This window comes from Choloepus didactylus, chromosome 5 (genome assembly GCF_015220235.1).
Source record: "Choloepus didactylus isolate mChoDid1 chromosome 5, mChoDid1.pri, whole genome shotgun sequence".
Taxonomy (NCBI): domain Eukaryota; kingdom Metazoa; phylum Chordata; class Mammalia; order Pilosa; family Megalonychidae; genus Choloepus; species Choloepus didactylus.
In genome coordinates this window covers 79,400,725-79,425,724 of record NC_051311.1, presented here as the reverse complement: position 1 = coordinate 79,425,724, position 25,000 = coordinate 79,400,725, and the positions used below count along the sequence as shown (strand labels likewise).

The 25,000-nt window shown below is 33.6% G+C and overlaps 1 protein-coding gene across 1 annotated transcript in view; it reads left to right on the top strand.

The window, feature by feature from the left end:
• The window catches only part of FOXP2 (forkhead box P2), a 599,809-nt gene that overhangs the window by 569,480 nt on the left and 5,329 nt on the right, over positions 1-25,000 (top strand). Inside the window, exons 17-19 of the mRNA XM_037836341.1 lie at positions 1-62; positions 1,304-1,373; positions 2,161-2,324. The exon at positions 1-62 is cut by the window's left edge and continues 60 nt beyond it. Of these exons, the coding sequence (XP_037692269.1) occupies positions 1-62; positions 1,304-1,373; positions 2,161-2,324 (296 nt within the window). The remainder of the gene's footprint in view (positions 63-1,303; positions 1,374-2,160; positions 2,325-25,000) is intronic.

Below are 25,000 nucleotides of genomic sequence, written 5' to 3'. Positions count from 1 at the left end.
GGAGCAGTATGGACTGTGGACGAAGTAGAATACCAGAAGCGAAGGTCACAAAAGATAACAGGGTAGGTTTGTGATAGTTTTGTAATCCTGTATCCTACACTTACCAGAAAAAGTGAATACTTTAAATTAGAAGTGGAGGTGAGGAAACGGCTAGCTAATGTCATGCTAGCATTTCCTTGTCTGTGAACTGCTTTTCGAATGTAGGCATAAATGGCATAAATCAAGTTTCCTAACAATTTTTTTTCCACAAAAATAATCATAAGACTGTTTTGGTTACTGTTCTCTCCAGTTCAGCATTCTACTTGTATCAAAAAATTGTTTTTCAGGGTAGAACACATTTTCTAGAGGGAGACACCTGCCAGTCTTTATACAATACTCTGCCTCTAATAGAGCACAAAAACTATTCCAAAATAAAGCCAATGCTGCATACACTGGTATTCCAGAAAGTACCTTTATGAGAAGACTTTGAAAAAAAATGTCGTATTTGTTTCTCAAATATTCTTTATTTCACAAACTAAACTTCATTATTTGGTACCCTGCCCCCCACCCCCCACCCCAACCATGTCAGGTATCATAAAGTACAGTCAAGAAATGAAAATTGGAAAATTTCTAGCTAGGAAGTTTGACATCAATATTTTTTTCCTAGAGAACAGGACTGACAAACTTAAGTCAGAACTATAATAGAACATATTTTGTGCCTAATAAATTAACTCCATGTCCCATTTGATTGCTCCCCCAAACCACTACTGCCTTATGTGAAGACTTTAATGTGTTTTATCTACTATTGGTCCTTAAGTTTTGATTTCTGTAGTCAAGTATGTGCTAATTTCCATGTTCAAGAAATAGTTAATCCATTATGTTGTCATTTAATTAACTATGGTAATTTGTTGTGTTAATTCATGGTGTTCTAGAAATTAACCATTAATTATTTCCTGATTGCATCAAATTGGTAATGGTGTTGTATATTTATATTTTAAACTTTTAATATGAATGTTGTTCTTCTTGAAAATAAAACCTTCACATGGCTAGAAACAGGTTTAGGGGACCTTAAGGTCATGTTCCACTTTGCCTGCATACCAAAGTCTCAAGCTGTACTCCTTATATTCCTGGACCTGGTTCATATATACTAAGTAGGGAATTATGTATTTGAACTCTGTCAACTTATTTCTATGGCATTCGGTATAGCCGCTCTGGGCTAGTAGTGTGAGACAGCAAACCAGAACATGTCTTTTTAGCTGAGAGTATTGATATCCACATATTTTATGCTTTGACTTGTAAATCATCTTTATATTTTTTCTTCCAGAAGCCCAACCTTAGTAAAAAATATACCTACCAGTTTAGGCTATGGAGCAGCTCTTAATGCCAGTTTGCAGGTAACATTCATTAAATGGCTTTTCTAGAAATGTTGCATTTGGATTTTTTTTTCCTTGCTTTTTTTTGTTTGTTTGCTTTTGTTTTTGACGTGGCTTTGTATTTACTTGGGATTGTGACTATTCTTAATAGTTGGTTTATCATCCAAGTAAGTTGCAGTACCTAGTACTGTAGAAAGCACTGGTTCTAATTCAAGCTACTTTTGATGTAAAGAAGCAAGAAGGACACCCTGTGGCAAAATCTGGAACACTCGGTTTTCCTGCAAATGCTAGATTGATAGAAGTTTTTGCAAATGCGTGTGGCTATGCATTAATATTTATCCAGGCTGTCATAAATGATTTCACATCATAGTGTAGGGGAACATGGTGCTTGTGGCAAAAACTTTAAAGTTTAATTATAATATATAATTTTTATGCAGAGGAGTCAAATGTCAGGACTTCTTTATTTTGAGTTAAGATCTGGTCATTTTTAAAAAGCAGAGCAACTGCTTATATTATCCTGGAGTGTCTGGCTGCATGCAAGGATGCAACGTTTTGTTATGTGGAAGATTGAAACATGAGTGAGGAAGTTGGCTGCAGGAACTACTGTTTATATTTTCACATTATGCTTACTTTCCTTGGTATCTCGGCCACCAGTTGCCAATTACAAGTTTTTGTCTTTCCCCTGCATTTTATTTAAAGGCTTCTAAATGATCAGCATTGCAATTTGAACCCATTGAAGGAAGTGTGTTGTAAAAAGTACTGTGAAGGGCATTTCGAAAGTTGCTTTATGCCCTCTTTATTTCACCAGGCTGCCTTGGCAGAAAGCAGTTTGCCTTTGCTAAGTAACCCTGGACTGATCAATAATGCGTCCAGTGGCCTACTGCAGGCCGTCCACGAAGACCTCAATGGGTCCCTGGATCACATAGAAAGCAATGGGAACAGCAGTCCCGGCTGCTCACCGCAGCCGCACATGTAAGTGTGGTTATCCGTGTCCATAAAAGAAAGAACCTGCATTCATATGTGTCTAAACTTTAGTATTCTTCTGAAGTTTTTAATGTTGTGTAAGTAAAACTTGCAAGTTTCAGTGGCGTTAAATTGCACCGTGTTCATGATATGAAAAGGTGTATCCAAATTAGTTTTAATGCATCTTTTAGATGCTCCCAAGTGTCCTCTAATTATTGTACTATAGTCCTTTACAAATTCTTAGTACTACTAACATTGTCTTGGGCATAAAGTGGTGGCTAAGATGAGTCTAGATCTTCCAGGTCATTATCACAGTTTGGTTTGTATGGTGTAATAAGAATATTCACGATGGAATAAGTTGTCGTAATTTTTACTACTATTACAGGTCTCTAAACCATTTATGAACTGTAGTCAAGATATTGCCCATTTTTATAAACCGTAAAATGCAAAGTTTAACTGTTACCCACAGTTTACATAGAAGCTAGTAAAGTGTAACTTTTTGCCTGTCTTATAAATCAGTGTAATTACATATTCAACTTTAATTACTGGTGTGTCTCTATTGGCAAGGTTTATATGTTATATTTTATGCAAGACTACTATTCCTATTAATATTTAGCAGCTAACTATATCATTAATTACTCTAAAATCTTTCCCCTACCATCTTTTTAATGGAGCTGAGAGAATAGAAGTGTTAAAAATTGATGAATTGATGTATTGTGGATTTCAGAAATGCGTATGATGCTTTAAAAAATGCCTGGTGTTATCCAATGGTGTCAAACATATCAGTTTCTTGTTTACTAAAAAAGTGTTGACCCTGAAGGAACTTTACAATTTGGGGGGGGGGGGGGGGGGCAGGCCTAGAATGTGAATAATGAAGTGTGTACACCATTCAGTTGTTAAGTTGAACTGTAATTTATGTCCAAACTTCGTAGAGTTAAAAATCATGTATTTTGCAATTTTGAATTATTAAGGTAAGAATAGCCTTTTCCCTCATTTTTATCTTTCCTGCCCCTACTTTTGCATTAAATATTTAGTCAAAGACCTGAAAGAAAAATATGGTCTTTGTATGTGCCCATTTCCATCTGACCTGCCGCAGTCTGTTATTTTTGTTGACTTTTTAAACATTTTATTCTATTTGACATAGTAATGTCTTAAGATCATGTGCCTAATTGCTTTATAGCACCTTTACTCTATCACCTTTGCAAAAAACACACTGTGAACATTAATGTGTTTTATCAGGTTCCAAACCATTACTTTTCAAAATGGAAAAATTTGTCTTTTGGAAGTGTCTTTAGATGTATTAAATAATACAAAAGAAGTAATAAAACTCGAATAGAAAGAACATGAATATATGCTCTTGAGAGTAGCAGAACTCTAAAACAAGGAAAGTGAGCAATCAGACAAAAGTTTTTATATCCCTGCTTTATCCTATCAGCCATGCAGTGGGTAGCTTGAGGCCTTTTACTTTCAGCAGTTCTCCTGAGTATGCTAATATTCGCTCCCTGTATAAAATGCTAAAACAATAAAACTTTAAAGAGCAAACAAGAGTTAGATCCTGTTTTCCCTCTTTAAAAAAAGCCTATTTCAGGCAGGAAAAAAAAAGGTCTATTTCAGAGAAATGAACCACATTCATAATAAAGTGTTTAAGCTGTTGATGCAACTCCCTGTGCTAATAGTTTGTTATAGACCATAGATAGAGGATGTGTAAAGAAGTACTTTTTTTAGATGTCATGTCCACTGCCAGGAATATTAAAATAAAAAATTAATAAAATAAAAAAGTTTAATTGTGAAATATCTCACAGAAATATAGTATATGTAGAACTACATAAAATTGTATATTTAATGCCTGATGTACTGTCACTGGGGGTTTGTAAAATTAAAATGTTCATAGTCAATATGTCATTGTACATTGTATGCTTATATGAATTAGTGCATGTGAAAAATACTTATGTATGGTTTCCATGGAAAGACAAAAAGGAAAGCTTCACTGGGCTCACAACAAAGAAATATCAGAAAAGATAAAAATTAGGGAGACCAAATCTTATCTTTTCCTAAATCATATAAATTATGATCAAAATTTTAATTATCTTGAAAAATATTGGGCTGACATTCATTTATCTGTTTCTGCTACTATCATTACATCTTTTTGTATGTTAGTTATCATGTATTATTGATTGAGTGTCACATCAGTATGCTGAATCTTCATCTTTATGGAGATTTTAAGATGCTTGTACTTAAAGAATCTTAGGCAGTGTGGTGTATATTAGAAGAAAGAAAAATACTGAGCCAGTCCTCTCAATCAAAATTTGGTAGTATACAACTATACATTTTTAAGTACCTTGAAAATTAAATATAAGTGAAGGAAATTTTATAAATTTTTTAAATAGTGTGCTTAGGTATCCTGAATTGAAGTCATGGTACAGTTTGTTGTTGTTTTGTTTTGCAGGGGTGTTATTATGCTGATGTAATTGACAAATATTGTAACTGAGAAGCAGTAGAGCCTAGCGGTTAAGTGTATTGGCCATAGTGCCAGATTGTCAGGGTTCCAGTCCCAGATTCAACACTTAATAGCTGAGTAGGATTGGGCAATTTACATAACAGTTCTTTCCTCAGTTTTCTCAGCTGAAAGGAGGTAAGTAATAATCCTACCCTTCAGATTTTTGTGCAAATGAAGTGAGTGCCTGAGCATAATAATTGCTCCTTGAGTTCCTCATAGTACTGAGTACATAGTTACTGATTTATACTGCCGTTCTAAGACCCCATTGTTACCATAAATAAGATTATAAACAATATAAAATATTTTTTGTATTTCACATTTGAATATGTTTTTTCAGGCATTTTGTGAATATGTGGTTAGTTTCCTTGACCTTCCCTCTTCTTTTCCTCCCACCTCCTCTTGTAATTCAAGAAATAAGCAGATCTATAAAAGTGAAACTTTTACATGACTCAAGAATTTATGGTAGAAAGCACATTACTGGTGTCAGTGGGATCAGGGCTTTTTGAGATGGGGATGTTACCTGAGGCTGTAGACAATGAACAATTCAAATAAAGAGAACAATACCAACCCAGAATCGGGAACTCATGATGTGCGCCTAGAAAAGTCACTAATTAGGTTTGACAGGAATTTAGCATATAGGAAGAAAAACATGTGGGACCAGACTGTCGAGTGACTTAAATATCAAGCTATGTGTTTGCATTAATCAGTATGGAGCCCGTTAAGGTTTTGAGTTTAAATCTGACCCAGTCAGAGCTCTTCAAGAAGAGTAATCTGAAAGTGTACTGAATGGATGGTGACTGAATGAAAGTGGTGAGTGTATGGTAGGATATTCTGGGATTGGGAGAGATTGAAGATGGAAGATCAATTATTGTAGTAAGTAGTTCCTGACTTAAGTAAAGGCTAGGAGCAGAGAGCAAGAAATCAATACAAGAAATGCATGGGAAAAAATATCAGAACAAGACAGCTGATTGAATGTTGAGAACAAGGAGGGAAATTAGGAAAAATCATAGTAACTTTAAAAACCTACACACGCACAAAAATAGAGGACACAAGGAGATAGACTCACAAGGGGGAAAGCATTTTGCTGGCTGGTCCCAAGAACCTAAAAATCCTTCGATTCAGAAAAAATGAAGTTGAAACTTCCTTTTGTTTAATCTTTTTATTCAACTCTGAGATAGTAAAATTCTACATAGTAAATTATGGAAGTATTCCTGAGGTTGGTAGAGAAGATGTAAAAGCATTAGAAGAAAAGAACAGATACAGGTTAATGCTTATTGTAAATCATTAGGGAGAGACAAGAGATGCCAAGTTATCATCCATATTCCTCAATTTGATATTTCACATTAAATACTTCCCCACAATTCCAACTTTTATGTTACCCTGAATGAAGGCTTTTGACAAACTAGTTCATTTATTTTTGCCTTTCTGCCCTTTCCTTTTTCTTCTCTTCCTCTTCACTTTTTCTACATTCTCCCTTTCCTTAAAGGACCTGGACTCTGCTCCACATTCCTGAAGAACTTGCTCCTTGAACTGTGTTTTTGGAGCTCAACACTGTGTGTGTGCGCATATGTGTGTCCGTGTACATGTGTGTGCTCCTTTTGTGGATATCCCCAGCTTAATGGCAAGTCGCTTAAGGACAGAGATTGTGTTTTAGACATATTATAGTATATGAACCCCCAACATATTATACAACCACCAAGTAAGCATTTAATAAAGAGGAGGTGACTGTTAATTAGAAGTGATTTGACTTCATGAGGTAATACCTCTAAGAGTAAAATCCAGGATTCTCTTAGAACCCTGAAGAAGGGGAACAAAATAGATTTTAGAAACAAGAGATAACTAAATACAATGTTCATCTTTGTGAGAGAGCTGAAAGATCTTTCTGCATATTGGCAGAGTATACTTGTCAAGCTTTATTTTAAATGTTAATTAGTTAGTTCATGTGTACTTTATAACTGTCCAAATTTATGGAAATAGAAAGTGGCAGTTCCCCTCACGTCATTTGTGATTATCCTCCCAGACTTGTTACATTTTATTTACCTTGTTGAAAACAAATTTAAAAATAAAAAAGATGTTTATTGAGATTAATGCAATATAAATGAGATGAATGTTCAAAGGATTTTAGCAAAGAGTAGGAAAGGGTAATGCTAATTGGAATTTTATGGATTCTTGAAGCTTGTTTTGACTCTTTTCAATCAAATGAAGTTTTTAAATCTTTATTTTCTACAGCTGTTGAAAAAGTTAAAATGCCAGCCATGGTCTGAACAAATATAAAGGATACTTCCTTTATGAGTCTGAGTTGAGTATCATTATGTTTTATAATATTTTTCCCTTATATATCTCAGTACCCATATTCCCTTATTAGGAGACTGTTTGGAGCTCTCTAGCATATGGATGAAAATTACTTTAGCTTTCTAGTTTATATTGAAATAGAACTAAATAGAACTGAAAAAAAAAAAAACTACTTAAAAAGTTAGGTTAGGTGCTGTGTTTGGGCTGAAATAATTTGAACTTACTCTCTTCTCCTATGTGTTAGGCTTACATGAATTAAAAGAAAAGAAAATACTTAGACTAGACCTGGAAGGTGAACTCATGTGAGGTAGAAACAACCCATTTCCTGTTTCCTTCACAACCTGAAGCAAAAAGAGGAATTTAAAGATGTACCCACCATGTTTCACTTAACTTGGTTATTTTTTTGTTAAGCAATTCCTCATTCTTAATAATTGGACTCAAATTGGCATTTTTTTTTCCCTTCTAAAATGTTAAATGATATTCTCATTTTTATATTTTCAAAATTTTTTTTCTAGAGATTATAATGAATGTTCTTAAGCTGTTATTGTATTTGAGGAATTTCTGCTCAAAGCATTCCATTGTCATGTGGCTCCCCTTTCTGATTATTAGTCTCCTACTGTTGAGTTTTCAGATAATTTCTTACATGTCATTCCTGACTCCTCTTAGCTAAGAAATTTCAAAGTCCTACTAATTAAATGTTCTTCATATTAGTTGCAGATGATTATTAGTATTTCCCTTCTATTAAGGCAAATATTTGAAGATTGAGAGTTAATGATCTTCTATATAGGATCAGAATGTAAATCTTTCACATGTAAGACTAGAAAATAAATTTGTTGTCTCCTTAGAAGCCAAAACTTTAGGGTAAGGAAATCAAGGCTGAGGCATCACATAAAAGGAATATTGTGGCATTTCAGAACTGCAACAGCAATCACATTAATCTTTTTGATTAACATGTCAAATGCATATCCTACATGCCCCAAGTCATCTTTACAACATCTTTTGCTTCACAAGCACCTCAGTTGCTCACACCATGGTAAGCTTCAGTCTCTACTGGCAATGTATTTTGGCCTCAAAGACAGCAAAAAGGGACTTCTAGACCCCCATTTTTAAAAGCAGTATTAAAAATCTAATAGAAATTGCAAATTGTCATGAAACATAATGAAAATAATCAAATATATAATATTGCTTTTTTTTTTTAATTCTCTTTGGTGGCTTTAAAATTTAAATTGCTATTTGTAGGCACATGTAGAATTTGCAGATTCTACACCTTTGATGGGTGATGTTTTATATAAAATCCCTACAGATCTTAGATCTCTGTGGACAAAAGCATTTGAAATTGGAGTGGCTCTGTATTTCAGAGAAAAACAGTTGAAAGTGACTGACAACTTGAGCAAGTGGAATGCTTTCTCTCATTGTCTTCATGCCCGTTAAGCCTTTCTATTTTTGCTGGATATTTTGGATCATTATGTTGCATTATGAAGCTCTGAACATTAAAGCGTTTTTCTGCCTCACATATGTTTTCACAGATTTTCTAATTCAGAATTTTTCAATCACTTTTAATTTTTTTCCTTAACATTTCTGGACTTCATAATTTTCTCTTGGATTTAATCCCATTTTTATTTAATCTCAAAACTTTTTCATTAACTTTGCTAGTTAGCTTTGCAATCTCTTTCCAAAGTGATTGTACAGAACTTATGATTATGCCAGCTCTTTATCATCTCATCTTTTTTTTTTTTTTTTAATGCTACAAGTGTGGATCAGTAGCTGCTGTTCTTTTTTACATTATTCCAGCCCCCATATGTGGCGCAACTCTTTCCAGTTCCTCTTAATAAAAAGATCCTCCCAGAGGTACAGTGCCTTTAGCTAAAAGTGTTGTATCCCTACCGTGCCAATTGTCAAAATTTGTGGGTTCCTATAGGGTTTTGAAGGATTTTTATAGAACTATACAGACAGTATCTGACATCCATAGTGTGAATTCCCACAATTTAGGCAAGGTATGCTAGAAAACTTTTAGCTGACAGTATTGTAGCTTACTGCTTCTATTTTATACCTAAAGAAGATACTTTATTAGAAGACACATCTTCATTTGTACCAACACTAGCTGAACATTAGAAATTGCCTCTTTCTGAGGGCCAAATGTCATTGATTGAATTGTTGAAGAATGAATATTACTATAAAGAATTATTTTCTACTTTAGTACCAGGGAAAAATGAAGGTCTTTACATACCCATATGGTAATATGACTTCTGGTTTTGACATAATACTTGGAAAATGGGTACTTATTTGGTGCTTTTAAGCATTTTATAACTAAAGATATTTATCATATAAAGTGGACTTCATAGGTAAAGATAATTTACATAAGAAATCCTATTTTAATATGTTAAGTTATGTGCTCTTTGGCTACTTTGGCAGAATTTAAAATCCACAAATACACCACTTACTGAAGTACCATGATTTACTTGAATACTTCAATACCAATAAACACAGTTTAAAACTCTGTCTCAGGGTTCCTATATTCCATAAGCAGTTTCTAATATGACGATAGAAGTAAATAATTTATTTAACTTATATAAGTAATAGATTACCAAATACTTTAACAGAACTAATGGAAACTAACATTCTTAATTTGCTTATCAATATCTTAATCTTTGAAGACTGAAAGAGTATCATCAGCAAGACACTTATAAGGAAAGAGGAAGAATAATCACTGGTCGTACAGTGTTATATTACTATCAATAAATTTACATTTGAAACATTAAATCTAAGGTGACTTTTGTTAATTAGAAACTCAAGGAAGGGCATAATGCACTAGATTTAGAATAAAAGTTCCATATTGTTTTTATCCCCTACTCTGTCCTCATGTTTAGAAATGACAGAGCATAACTGAGCATAGTTCAAGAGAAAACTAGATCTGAGTCAGTTTATGGCTTAATTTGAGAAAAGAAGTAATTTCAGCAGAACAGGTAGTCTCAGAGATTGTATAAATCAGTGACATGGACGATGTAATCGAGATGGACATATCTATTGTGAAGATACCCTGGGAGACATCTTCAATGAGAGCCAACAGTGGATGGACAACATTCATTGGGGTGGTTTTGCAATAAGAAATAAATAGCAGTCCAGAAAAATGGGTGAACTACAATGGGGAAGGCTAACCACAGACACGGCCCAGTTATGGGACTTTAAGGTCAAGATCTTTAAGAAACAAGAGGAACTCAAGTTATCAAGCAAAGAATTAGAATCAGGGACACATACACCATATACCCATCCTGACATTTATGACTGAAATTTGGTCCATGAAACAAGGCAAAAACACAGTTTTTAGGCAAAAGGTTCAAGTAAGAGTTGGAGCAGCAGCAAGACTGACTTAATTAGTAAGTATTGTGGTGTGATTTAAACTTTTTTTTTTTAAATAATTCAATTTCATTGAGTTATATTCACATACCACACAGTCATACAAAGCGTACAATCAATTGTATTTTAATTGTTCTTCTTCACTTTAATTTTTATTCTTATTACTTTTGTGTTGGTGGTAATGAAAATGTTCGAACGTTAATTTTGGTGATAGATGCACAACTATACGGTGGTACCATAGACTTTCTTTTATTTCCCTGATTAGAACTATAAGGGTCCTTAGAACTGTAGCAGAATGATTGTTGAAAGTTTCCATTTACGAGAGAGGAAATGGAATAGTATCAATTGTATCTCAATTTTATATTGCCACCAATGGGGAACTAATTTGATTCTGAGAGTAAAATTTATTTGTACTCATCAATGATCAAAGTAATTACATCTGTATTTTTATTTTATTACAGCTGTATTGACCATTTATCACTTTTGTGAATTCAAGTAGAGTGAGAATTCTTAAAGAATTTTGCTTTTGCTGTTGCTATAGTTTTCATTTTGTTATGTTTTTGTTTTTTATTTACCAGTGCAATGACAAAACGATCTGAAATCATTTTGGAATAAGCCTCTGAATTATGTAAAATCCAGTTTCTTTAAACAATGATACATAAATTTGAATAAATTTCAATACAATTCTAAAGATAAGTGCAGGAAGTCTTAGAGAAATTTTGAGATACATATATATGCATGCAACATATAAAAGTATGTTTCATTAACCTTAATACACTTTTTTCTTGCATTTCTTAGGACTTCTGTTGACTTTAAATGACAATTTGGAACTCTGCCTAAGAGTCAGATCTACTGGGGTATAGGACAGGATTATAAACTGCATCATTAAGTCTACCATTGTGTCCTGGAAAGAAAACTTTCTTTTCAATTATCTGAAAACACTATTCCTTTGCAATCAAACAGTAAATGACAGCATGAAAAAATATATAATAAGGAAAATAAAAATTTATTAAACATATTAGGATAAAAGTTATATTCCTATATTCCAGCTTGAGGAGGAAAAATTAAAGTGTATTTGATTGTTTATCACTAGCCAAGGAGAAAAGGTGTGGGGAATTTAGTAGGGCATTTTCTATTTATATCCCTAATAGATCAAACTTTACAAAGCATGTATGTGTGAGGAATCATTTATTCACTCCAAGTTGTGTATTCACTTTTTATGTTGCAAATTTCTAGGAGAAGGAACATTTTTATCAGGGAATAGAGGATTTTTAGTTCTGTGGCGTGATGGTTCGGAAAACTATCCTAGTGGCGTCAGCTGTGTGCAAACCTGTTTAAATCAAAACAAATATCAATTCATTCAAACACCAGAATTTTTGTGGCAAATGTTATTTTAATGTACGAAAGAGAAACAATGTTGAAAGACAAGAAATTGGCAAAAAGTTGAGCCACGAGAGTAAAGATCTGTTTAAAATTTCTTAGTTGATAAAATAAGAACTAATTTTTTTCATTTCTAGATGTTTTCAATTGTATGACATTTTTATTAATTGCCATTAAGGAGAAAATTAACATTTTCTCTAAAGTATATTTAAATTTAGAATGTAAAATCTAGTTTTTAGTAGAAGAAATCAGGAATATCATTTCAGAGGGATAAATCTTAAGTAGAACGAAGTAAAGAATTTCTTTATGACCATACAAATAACTGTGATTTTTTAGTTACCCACATTAGCTTAAGATCACCTCTCCTTTTAAAAAGTACCAATGGAATATATTTTAAAGTAAACTTTTCCACTTGAAACTTTAATTTCACTTATATTATTAATTTCTGTGATGTGTTAAATAAACTAAAATACTTTCTAAACAGACTTTTCTTTGTATTTTCTGTTTATGTGATTATAAATTCCAAGGACATCAGTCAAATAGAAGTTAGCTATTCAAAAACAAAGAAACAAAAACAAAAACTGAGTTTCACCAATCTAAATATTTCTACCTTGATAGAGAATTCTGTGCTTATATTTTGGAATTAATTAACATTTTAAAAACAATTATTTATGCAAGCATGAAGTAAACATGTAGGTTTTGCCATTGGGAAATTGGAACTAAGTCAAAGTTTATTCAAACACATATGAAATTGATAGCTTAAGTGCTAATCATATACTTTGATCGCTTAAAATGTTTAGATACTAACAGTTATCATCATTCATTCCACAGCTTTGTGCCCAGTACTAAATAGAAATTGTAGATAATTAAAAGAAAATCCCATCTTGTATGGGTATTTACTTATAACTAGCAAGTTTGTTTGCTTTTTTAAAATTTTTTATTAGAGAAGTTGTGGGTTTACAGAACAATCATGCATAAAATACAGGATTCCCATACACTACCCCACCACCAACACTTGGATTGATGTGGAAAATTTGTTACAATTGATGATAACACTTGTTTTTTAATTTTTTTTTAACAGTAGCTACATTTGTTACAATCGATGAAAGATTTTTAAAGTAATTATATAACTATTGCTCATAGTTTACATAGGGGAATTTTTCTCCCATATTCCCGACCTATTTTTTTAATTTACTTTTTTCTTAAATTCAGTTTTATTGAGATATATTCACATACCATACAGTCTTCCATGGTGTACAATCAGCTGTTCACAGAACCATCATATAGTTGTACATTCATCACCCCAATCTATTTTTGAACATTTTCTTTACACCAGAAAGAATCAGAATAAGAATAAGAAATAAAATAAGAAAGAACACCAAAATCATCCCCCCCCCCAACCCACCCTATTTTTTGTTTAGTTTTTGTCCCCATTTTTCTACTCATCCATCCATACACTGGATAAAGGCAGTGCGATCCACAAGGTTTTCACAATCACACTGTCACCCCTTGTAATCTACATTGTTATACAATTGTCTTCAAGAGTCAAGGCTACTGGGTTGGAGTTTGGTAGTTTCAGGTATTTACTTCTAGCTATTCCAATACATTAAAACCTAAAAAGTAGCACTTTTTTTTTTTTTGATGCTATTTTGGGCAATGGTCAAAACCTACTCAAATCAATGGAGAGTATGTGCCTATAGCAAATTTTAGTTTATTCTGGTATTTTTAAATAACGAGGACATAATAAAAAAGATAAAGAATCTGTATGTTTATACACATTTTCTATTGGAGTTAATCAGTGTATCCCATGTAATTTAAAAGGTATCCAAACTAAATTAAGTAGAAATAAGGACCAATACACTTTAAAATTGGAGCTTGAACAAGCCTCATTGAGTGGGAAATAGACGGATGCGGTAAGGGCTACACATATTTCAGCCCATTCAATATGTTTCTTGAAAAACTGTATGTATATATAAGTTCATTTTATTGAATAAAGATTACTATATTGGGTCAAATAAAATCAGTTTCCATAGTAAAATTGAAGCATTAGAGCCCTAAAGCTGTTTCTGAGGATAGTATTTTGAGTATTATCTGGGGAGTAACTTTTTTTATAGCAATGATCCATGGTTACTGACTGAAGTGTATTATATCTCAAGTGTGTTAGGGCAGGGAAAAAGGTTAAAAATCCTATTTAAAAATTGTCCATATCTTTTTTTATACACTGTATTAATGTGTGAATGTTTTCTCAAATAACTAGGATTATCTGAAGAAAAGGTAAATCACGTAAGAACAGTTTTAATCTAATCTAACCATTAGTTTGGACTTGTAAATGCTTGATAAGATTATAGATATGAGTCATAAAATGCCTTGTAAGTTTTTCTTCAATGCATTTGTGGACATCTATCTTAAATTTTGAGACTTAATTTTTATCCTTCAAAGTAATGATTATCATTAATTTCATGGTATTTATTATATAGTTCTGAAAGGACCAAATTTACATTGTGCTCCTTAGTCTCTCATAAATGAATGTAGTAAATAAATATTTTAACCATTACATTTAATAATATTTAAATAAGCAAGGATGAGAAAATACAGTTTTAAGGCTACACTCTAATGACTTAAATATATTTTGAACATCTCTGTTTAAGAGAAATTTAGTTATAGTACTTTCTTATCCTAAAGAAAAGTAAAAACAGTCAATAGGACCTATTACTTAGCCTTGAATAAGGAGAAAATGATGATTTGCATTCCTCTAGAGAATACACTGTGTGACCACAATCTAAAAAGATAAACTTTCACATTATAATTTGACTCTTTGCTTTAGGGTGTAAGCAAACATTAGCATTTCTTCTTCTTTCTGTGGTGGCTTGAGTACTTAAAATTTTCACAACAAATGCAGCAACACATTTCTTTAGGCAACAAATCAGTCTATTAATGTAGCTAGTCCTCTTTGCATTTTTGGTATATACCGTTACTGAGAGTGGGCTGTAAAACTGAGAGATTAAACTAGAATATACAAATCAGCTGCTACTCTGCAGTTCCTTCAGTAGAGGCTTGGCAGGTTGAATGGTCCAGAGAAGGGTTTCATTCACTTAAATGGAATAAACATTTATAGAGCACCTGTTATGTGCAACATACTTTGCTTAAAACTGTGGCAGTCTGTATCTGTGAAGAGTTAAAAATGTAATAATAGAGGGATACATACCTGCATAATGATAATGCAATAGAGACCAAGTAAAGGGATGAAGAGAGTTATAAACAAAATGAAAATTCTAAGACTTAAGTCCACACATGCACAGGAGTGGGGGAAGAATCAGTAAAGGGGTCATGGAGATGTGGCTTTAACTTAAGGCTTAATATGGAGTAGATTTTTAGGTTAAACTTCATGAAAGTATTGCTGTTTGACTGGTTTTTTTGTTGTTTGTTTGTTTTTTTACTTATAAAAATGGCAATCTAAATATTCCAACCTAATATTAGGCAGAGATGAGGCATAAGAGCATAGGAGACCCTATGAGCAGTGGTGATCAAGATGCAGAGCAAGGGTCTAATTCAGAAAACAGACACTAATCCATTTGCCTGAGACATCTGCCAAAAGGGGAATACCTGCAGGATATGATTGGACAGGAATTTGAAGCCATGTCTTCCAAATATGCAGGTGCTTAGCAAGACTCTCAAAGGTGTATGTTACTTACTTTTAAAAAGTCTTACCGCTTTTCTGTTGTGCTATTCCTCTCTGTAATACTAGAAGACTATTTTTGCTTTAGAAAATAGAACCTCTTTATGCCCTTTTCCCTCAACTTACAGTTTTAAAACATATTTATCTTTAAAATGATATAAGAACCCCAACTAAAAATTAATAAGTGAAATTTCCAGAGACCAGGTGTTCCAGTTTGCCAATGCTGCCATTTTGCAAAACACCAGAAATAGATTGGCTTTTATAAAGGGGGTTTATTTGGTTACAAAGTTATAGTCTTAAGGCCATAAAGTGTCCAAAGTAAGGCATCAACAACTGGGTACCTTCACTGAAGGATGGCCATTGGTGTCCGGAAAACTTCTGTTAGCTTGGAAGGCATGTGGCTGGCGACTGCTTGCTCCCAGGTTGCGTTTCAAAATGGCGTTCTCTTGTCCTCTCTTAGCTGCAGCTCTTCTCCAGAAGGTCACTGTTAGCATTCGATGGCCATCTTCAAAAGGTCTGTCTCAGCTGCAGCTAGCAGTGAGCTCCTTCTGTCTGAGCTTTTATAGGGCTCCAGTGAACTAATAAAGGCCCATGCTGAATGGGCGGGACCACACCTCCATGGAAAAATTCAATCAGAGGTCACACCCTAACCAAAGGTGTCACTCACAGTTGGGTGGGTCACTTCTCCGTGGAAACAACCTAATCTCAATATCCCATGAGATTGGATTAAAAAAGATCATGGCTTTTTTCGGGGGTATGTAATATATCCAAACTGGCACACCAAGTATCAATAGCCTTTATGAATTTATTGTGGCCATTGTTACTAGCATCTTAATCAAAAGACTACTGGGGTGAAATTTGTTTCAACATCTTCCCATCTTCCACTTTCTAATACTGTATCTCTAAGCTATCCGGTATCCTCTTTCCCTCCTCCTTGAAAAATTTAAACAACAAATCCAAATTTTCATCAAAATCACATGAGTTATGAACCATTAAGTAAAAATAGACTATTTTAACTTAATTTGACATGTATTTAGGCACTTCTGTCTTCTTGGTAGAATGTGAAAGGGAAATATTTCACATAAGACCTTATTGATGCAAAGAACTCTTTTCTCCACAACTTAAGAGCCTAAGTTCTTCACTTCTCTCCACTGTTTCTAACCTTAATGCCTTCATAAAGTTTTAGTAAGCTCCTAACCATTAACCTTACCTCTAGTTTCCTACACTCAGTCTATGCAGTCTATGCATCACAAATTAATCCCCTTAAAATTCTTACCTTTTCACTCCACTGCTCAGAAACCATCAATGGTCCTTCAGCTGGCAGAAAACAAAGTTTAAACTCCATAGTATGCAATTCAAAGCTCTTCACCATCTGACCCTGTTGTACTTTTCCAACATATACTTGAGTGCCAACTCTCCTTCCCTCTTGGCCTCTACATGCTCTTGGGGTTCCCATAGCACATCCAAGATACCCCACTTTCACCATTTCCACTCAGAACACCCTTTCCCTCATCTCTGCTTAATGAAATTTGTTGAATAAATATTTCAGAGCCTACCGGAAGTGACACCTTCCACCTGCATACAGCATTCACTGATTGCACTGTCAGAATTTGTCTCCCTTCCTTGATAACATTCCATTTACTGTGGTGTCAATCACATTCTGCTCCGTATGGAATTTACTTGTGTGTATGTCTTTCTTCTTCTACTAGACTGAAAACTACGAAAACAGGAACCATTGTCCTTATTAGCCCCTAGCCCATTCTTTTCACATATGTCTACTGAGTTGATTTTTTTCACTTCTAAGAAGTTACTGACTTTGTATCTCTCTGTTAAGGAATAGTAACCCACTTATGTCTCTCCATCATTAAATACTTCTTTCCTGCCAATTTTCCTTCTGAAGAAGTTCCCAATAGCTCTCTCAAGTATAAATTATATAAAATTAGGAGGCGACTATGTCATCTTTAAGCAAGAAACAAATCACTGCCTCTCTGTGGTAAATAGTAGGTAATGGACTAAAAGGAACAGTTGTCCCGGAAGTCTTCTATTTTGTGGATAGAACAATTTTTTAAAGCATTTGTTAAGTAACAAGTTCTCGACTTCTAGTTTGAAGGAATACCATTATTTACCAGATGGATAATTTGCTTTAAAATAAAAGTTGAAATTATTTCAGATTCCACTTACATAAATGTAATAACTTTTACCAGGCTTAGAAGAACTACTGCAGTGACTATGAAAGGTGGACATGTTTCCCTTCTGAACTTCAATTCCAACGTCTGTTTTCTGAAGCCCGTTAGGATACTGGCGCCTGGCATATACTAGGTGCCCAGTAAGTAAATGAATGACTGGGGAGATCATCTTCTCCAGACTTCTTAACTTCTGCCTTAGATGTGTGAAAAATAAGTCCACTTGTTATCCTTTATTCAAGATCTCACAAATTAGACAACGAAATCTCAGTGACCCAAGAGTGTTTTTTCCTTTTCTTTTGTTCATAAGTTTTTTTTCAAAACCAAGTCCTCAGTGTATTTTTCAAATGTTATCATCTGTTTTATTCCTAGAAGCAACTCATTCTATTTGTTTGAAGTAGCTTCTACTTTACTTATTATTAAGGGCTCTCTTAAGGACTGCCGTTTAATCTGTAAGATACCTCATATCCTAGCTGAAGGAAGCAGTGTATAAATTTCAAATCATTGGGGAAAAAATGGTATGATCATTGCCCGAACCATCCAGAATAGATCTTCTTCAAACCCAGAACATGTTTTATCACCTAAGATAGTCAAGAATTTTTCTCCTGCATCCATCTGAACTTGCTCTTACTTTGCATGTATTTAGTGAATTGCGATAGGAATACATATGTCTTTTAATGCTGTTATAAGTTTGGCATTCTTTTAGAGGCAAATAATCTCTCTTAGTCATTAATTCCTCTTGTATCACTTAATTGCTTTTTCTCTTAGGACACTTATGGCTAGCAGTCTTGCAGTTATTTAAGTACATATTTCTCCCATACTGGACTACAAGTTCTTGATAGGTATTTAAAGGCTCCACAGTGTATGTAGAAGGTACTCAGTAAATGTTTGTTACATTAATAATTGGCAATATGAGATAATGATAATATGTTATTGTCTTTTCTCATCATAGTGAGATTGATGGTCTTTATGTTATTATAGATGCAGGGGACTTGACTCAACCACAGCATAACAGAATCTCTGGCAGAAAAATTCATTTTCTAACAGATTTAAATATTATTGCTATATCTCTTAAAATTTCCGTTTTTTAAGTCAACTTTAAGTTAGTCTATTCAAAGTTTCTCTACCTAAATATATATTACCAAAACTCCATATGTCACAACATGCATTTTAAATGTGATGCAGGCTTAGGCCATTCAGTGCATGTATATTACTGATTTTAATGACAAGCCAATGATGATACCTGTGATGAATGACAGAGGATAAATGCAAGGACTCTGTGTACAGAGTATTTCAATGACAGCACTCCTACTTTGAAATTTACTTTCCTCTATTGATCTAAAAATGGCATGACTCATATTTTAGTGTTCAGGAATATATTGGTAAATAATTCTTTAGAATAATTTTACTAATAAGAATGTTATTTTGTTCCTTTTATTATTTTAAATGTACATTTAAGGAAGTGTAGCTACACTTTATTAATAGCCCTAATACCTGGCATCTGATATGTGGGATACATATATTTTGTTTTGTGACTTTTCTGATACAATAATAAAAATCTCAATTTGGGGAGAGGGGCTAAAATATTTTTAGAGTTAACTAATCATGCAATGTTTAAAAATGGGCTTATGTATTTATACCATGCCTTTTTCCAAAAAGGATATTATATAATGACTATAGCTAACATTTGTTGATCACTTATGTCCCAGGCATGGTTCCAAGTGGCATATATATATTAAACCATTTACTCCTCATAAAGATTGTATAAAATAGGTACTTTGTAGTCCTTGTTTTATGGGTAAAGAAATTGAGGTGCATAAAAGTTAAGTAGTTTCCACAAGGTCCCATAGCTAGGAAGTAAAGGAACCAGGATTCAAACACAAATCTTTATCCTCAAAACCCAGATTCTTAACCACCATCTTATACTGCTTCGTGACTAAAGATGATAAATAAAATGCCTAAACTATTCAATGTTACTTTAGGCTATGTTTTCTTTTAAGTTAACCAAAATACTACTAAATACATAAAGTTTATTGAGCTAAATTACACTGGTAATTTAAAAATCTTCAGGTAACTCCCTTGAGAAGAGGATGATATTCAAAGAAGAATTGGTGGGCAATGAAGAGAGAGTTTCTTTAAAGAGATTACTTTATTTAAATTGTCAGGGATGTTCCTAGAGTGGAGTGGGGCATTCCTCCTAAAGGAAACCTAATTATCCGATAATGGTGTAACACATGGTTCCTTGAAGAATTTGGTAAGATGAGCGCTAAACAGATGATCCACCTTTTTATTCAGAAATCAAATAAATGCCCTTATATGCTGTAATGGGGGCAAGAAGTGAAAAATATTGCTAGTGACCACAAGAAGATACTGTTCCTCTATTCATTCTGCAACCCACAAAATACATGTAGCTTCATTGCATTCCATTTCTTTTCAGATGGCATACAACATGACAAGTAAAAATATAGAGCACTTTAGGATCCAAAAACGAAACACCTAATTTAAATAGAGACAATTACTATAGAAATTTTGTTTTGATTGGAAAGAATTCCACTAATCCGAAGGCATAGGTACCATACCTTTCAAGCAGTTTATTTCTTTAGGATGCTCACAGTTTTCATGCCACCATTTATTTATTTCTTAGGCATTATGTGGATCACAATCAAATCTTCTAAAAAATGAGTCAAATATTGATTTTGGTTTTGGTTTATTTTAGTAAATTAATAGCCTAATACTGTGGCCATGAAAAAGAATTTTATTTACATCTTTCCCAGCTCTAATATCTTATTCACTAATTCTGATACCTTGTTCACTAATTTAGAATTATTGCAAATGTAAATCTTAATGACTTGATGAGACATCATTTATTCAGTCAACAAGTATTTATTGGGTACTTGCTATTGTATAGGTCTCCTGGTCTGTGAAGTTCACAGTCTAGTTGGCAAGACTGGGCATAGGCATCACTAGAAAGAATTAAGGGACAGTACATTTGATTAAGACAACATAGGACAGCAGAAATAACAAGGTTCTACAAAACATTGTAGAGGTCAGCATGTGTAGTAGTCCTGATTTTGCCTGTACTTACTACATAATACTTGGACAGCCATTCAGTTTTCTGATCTGTAAAATAGATGCATTGAATAAGATTATGTTTGATACAATTTTAGGATTCAAGAATTCTGCAGTTTTGAGCATTAGAATGATCAAAAATAAATGCTTTGGCAGGACAAAGTAGGAGGTCATTGCAAGCTGAACAGATCAAAGTCTATATGAAGAAGATGAGTTATGAGTTGATCTTTAAATTGTAGACAGGATATATAACACAGGACAGAAGGACTTCCAGGTTCTGTCTACACATCCACAGAGAGTTGGAGAGGGAAGCACAGACTGTCAGCATGAAGAATGACTTGGAATAGAACTGAATATGATATTTTGAGGATCATGATATTTGTCTGACTGGAATGGAAGGTTATATAGGTAGATTGTGGCCAAATCGTACACTGTTAAGAATGGCTGAAGTGTTTGGGCTTACTCTGGTTCAGCTCCTTAAGTCTCAGTTCAGATAGATTTTTGTACAGGATAATGACATAATGAAGTTAATAAAACCTTTACACATTAAAATGCTCTGAGAATTTTGTAGCTATCCTTTAAAAATTATCCCTTTGTGTTGTGATAATATAGGCTGTTCATTATTCCTCTTTATCAGAAACTTGAGACTTTTCCACAAATCTCTTTTTTCAAGTAAAATCCAGCCCAAAAGGTGAACACAAAATGAACCAGACAAGCATTGCAGTGCTGCAGCTGAAGGGACTGTAGAAGTGGAATAGGGGATTAGAGACAGGGTCAGACCTCCTAGGTCTTCTCAGAGCCCTGAGAAAATAAAGACATATCAACTACATGAGAGGTCAAATCTTTAGTTAAAGTTATAGGATACCCAAAATAACATTAAATGACTTGAGGATAATCCGAAAGAACAGTCCTAGATATCTATATATGTCTTGCCAGTTATTCAACATCTGTTCAGAAGTACTCAGCTATTTAAGCTAGAAAGTGTTGAATATTCACAGGTCATTTGTGAAACCTAATTAGACAAAGGTGCTATTATATTAACCTTAGGAGTTTACTCTAATTATTTCCAGTACTTATAGTTTGGCATTCACTAAAAGTTCTGAATCCCAGATTGAACCCGGAAAATCTTAAAATTATAAATTCAATTTATAACTATTATTAAATCAAAATGTCATATTTTATAAAAGTCATTAAATGAATATGAACTTTCAAAAGTAATCTCATTAGAAGATTTCATTTGTATATTTTAGACGGTGCTTTGGGAGTATTAACATTGGATTTAATAAATGTTTAAAATTCTGGACATGTCTACATGATACCGTAATAACTAGTTGGTTCATCATTCATTTTACTGAAAGTGTTGCCTAATTTAGTGAAACATTTAGTCAAAGTAGTTGTTGAATTCAATTGGTAGATTTTTTTTACTCAGAATAGTTGGCTCTGTCTTCTTTAAAATGATCCTCATAGACAGATAGCTTTTATGATTGCAGGATTTTACTGTTCTGAAATAATCTGCAGGTGTATGCACACATTCACACATACATATATACTTGCACATAGATATTAGTTATTTCAGGGACCACCATTCTATTTTATAATTTATGGTTCAGGAACAAATAGTACCTTGGAGACCTAAAATAATGATGGTTTTCCTTTCATCAATAGCACAGTGCTATAGAGTTAACATAACTTTCTATACACATAAAATATAAGCATAATGACTTCAGTTTCATGAAACATCAGTGACAAAGTCTTGGCTTTTTATTTATATCACTACAGTATAATAGTTTCATGATTTACCCCACGGTGTGCAATAATGGCCTTGTAATGGCCACTTCCCAAAGTCTCTAACCTGTCCCTAGGGAGTAATCTATACTGTGAATTGAGAGATTAGAACAGATAGTAGCTTGGTAGAATAGAAACATTTGGAAAATCCCAGTGCTCTTTGCCCATGCTTGCTAAATGTTACAACAGTTCCTGGAACGATCACCCAGAATTGGCTTTTCTTACTTTTAAGTATGTTTAACATACACAGATACTCCTCTCATAAAAGTTGCAATTTTCTGGAATCTCATTTACCACTATTCACTTTTGAAGGAATTAATACCATTTCTCAAGAAAAGATAAGCTGCTAAAGCAACCCCACCTTACCCAATAATTAAAATGTTTTAAAATGGTCCATGCCCCCAGTAAGCCTTAAGAAATATCAAGAGGAAGATAAAACATTTTTAAAAGTAAAGCCAAAATACCTCTTCACCATATAAAGCCTCTTCACCATATAAAAACTAGTGCCCAGATAAGTTGATTTGAATTTTATTAAAATTTTTGTTCCATCTAAATATTCTTTCATACATATAATGGTATTTCTAATCAAATTTCGTTTTCTTGCACTATATTTAAGCAATACTTAAAATTATAATAGTTTAAGCCTTTAGGCTTATACTATTTTGTTTATTAAAGACCACCACCAAAATAACAAGGTAAATGCTCTTGTGGCATATTCTATATCCACTTCAAAGTACAACTTCAGTTTCAAATTTTGTCCACAGTGTCTCATTATTGGCAAAATGATGTATGAGTTTTCATTTTTCAGGATTGATCAACTTTTCTGTGTGTGTGTGTAGGCTTTGAAAATAAAATCTAAAAACTTTGTGTTCATCACATGGCTTAAAGTACTCCAAGCACGTGTTAGTTTTTTTTTTTTTTTTTAATTCAGTTTTATTGATATATATTCACAAACCATACAGTCATCCATGGTATACAATCAACTGTTCACAGTATGATCATATAGTTATGCGTTCATCACCACAATCTATTTCTGAACATTTTCCTTACATCAGAAAGAATCAGAATAAGAATAAAAAATAAAAGTGAAAAGAGAATACCCAAACCATTCCCCCATCCCACCCTATTTGTCATTTAGTTTTTACTCCCATTTTTCTACTGATTTTTTTTCAATTTTTTAACTTTTGTTTATCAAAAAATTAAAAACAAACAGGCAAACAACAACCAAAAAAACCCCACAACATTTCAAACAAAGCAATGGATTAAGGAAAACAGATAACCTAAAATAACTACTTTGCTTCCAATATGTTCCTACCATACCCCAAGAAAATTAATAAACCATGTCCAAACAGAGGAGTAAGAAAAACAAATAATCTAAAATAACTACATTGCTTCCAACATGTTCCTACCATACCCCAAGAAAATTAACAACCCCTAAGAAAACAAAGGAATAAGAGAAAAAAAAAACCTAAAATAACTCTATTGCTTCCAACATGATCTTCCTATATCCAAGAAAGTTTACAAACCATAATCATTCCTGAGCATTCCCATAACATTGAGATTACCCTCCATAGTTTATCTGTTCTTATTAGATTATCATTCCCCCTCCACTAATTGGTATCTCTAGGTCCCCTACATTCTACAGTATAAAACATTGTACATTTTTCACAGAATTCACATTAGTGGTAACATACAATATCTCTCTTTTTGTGCCTGGCTTATTTTGCTCAGCATTATGTCTTTTTTTTTTTTTTTTAATCTTCATTTTATTGAGATATATTCATATACCATGCAGTCATACAAAACAAATCATACTTTTGATTGTTCACAGTACCATTACATAGTTGTACATTCATCACCCAAATCAATCCCTGACACCTTCATTAGCACACACACAAGAATAACAAGAATAATAATTAGAGTGAAAAAGAGCAATTGAAGTAAAAAAGAACACTGGGTACCTTTGTCTGTTTGTTTCCTTCCCCTATTTTTCTACTCATCCATCCATAAACTAGACAAAGTGGAGTGTGGTCCTTATGGCTTTCCCAATCCCCTTGTCACCCCTCATAAGCTACATTTTTATACAACTGTCTTCGAGATTCATGGGTTCTGGGTTGTAGTTTGATAGTTTCAGGTATCCACCACCAGCTACCCCAATTCTTTAGAACCTAAAAAGGGTTGTCTAAAGTGTGCGTAAGAGTGCCCACCAGAGTGACCTCTCGGCTCCTTTTGGATTCTCTCTGCCACTGAAGCTTATTTCATTTCCTTTCACATCCCCCTTTTGGTCAAGATGTTCTCCGTCCCACGATGCCAGGTCTACATTCCTCCCCGGGAGTCGTATTCCACGTTGCCAGGGAGATTCACTCCCCTGGGTGTCTGATCCCACGTAGAGGGGAGGGCAGTGATTTCACCTTTCAAGTTGGCTTAGCTAGAGAGACAGCGCCACATC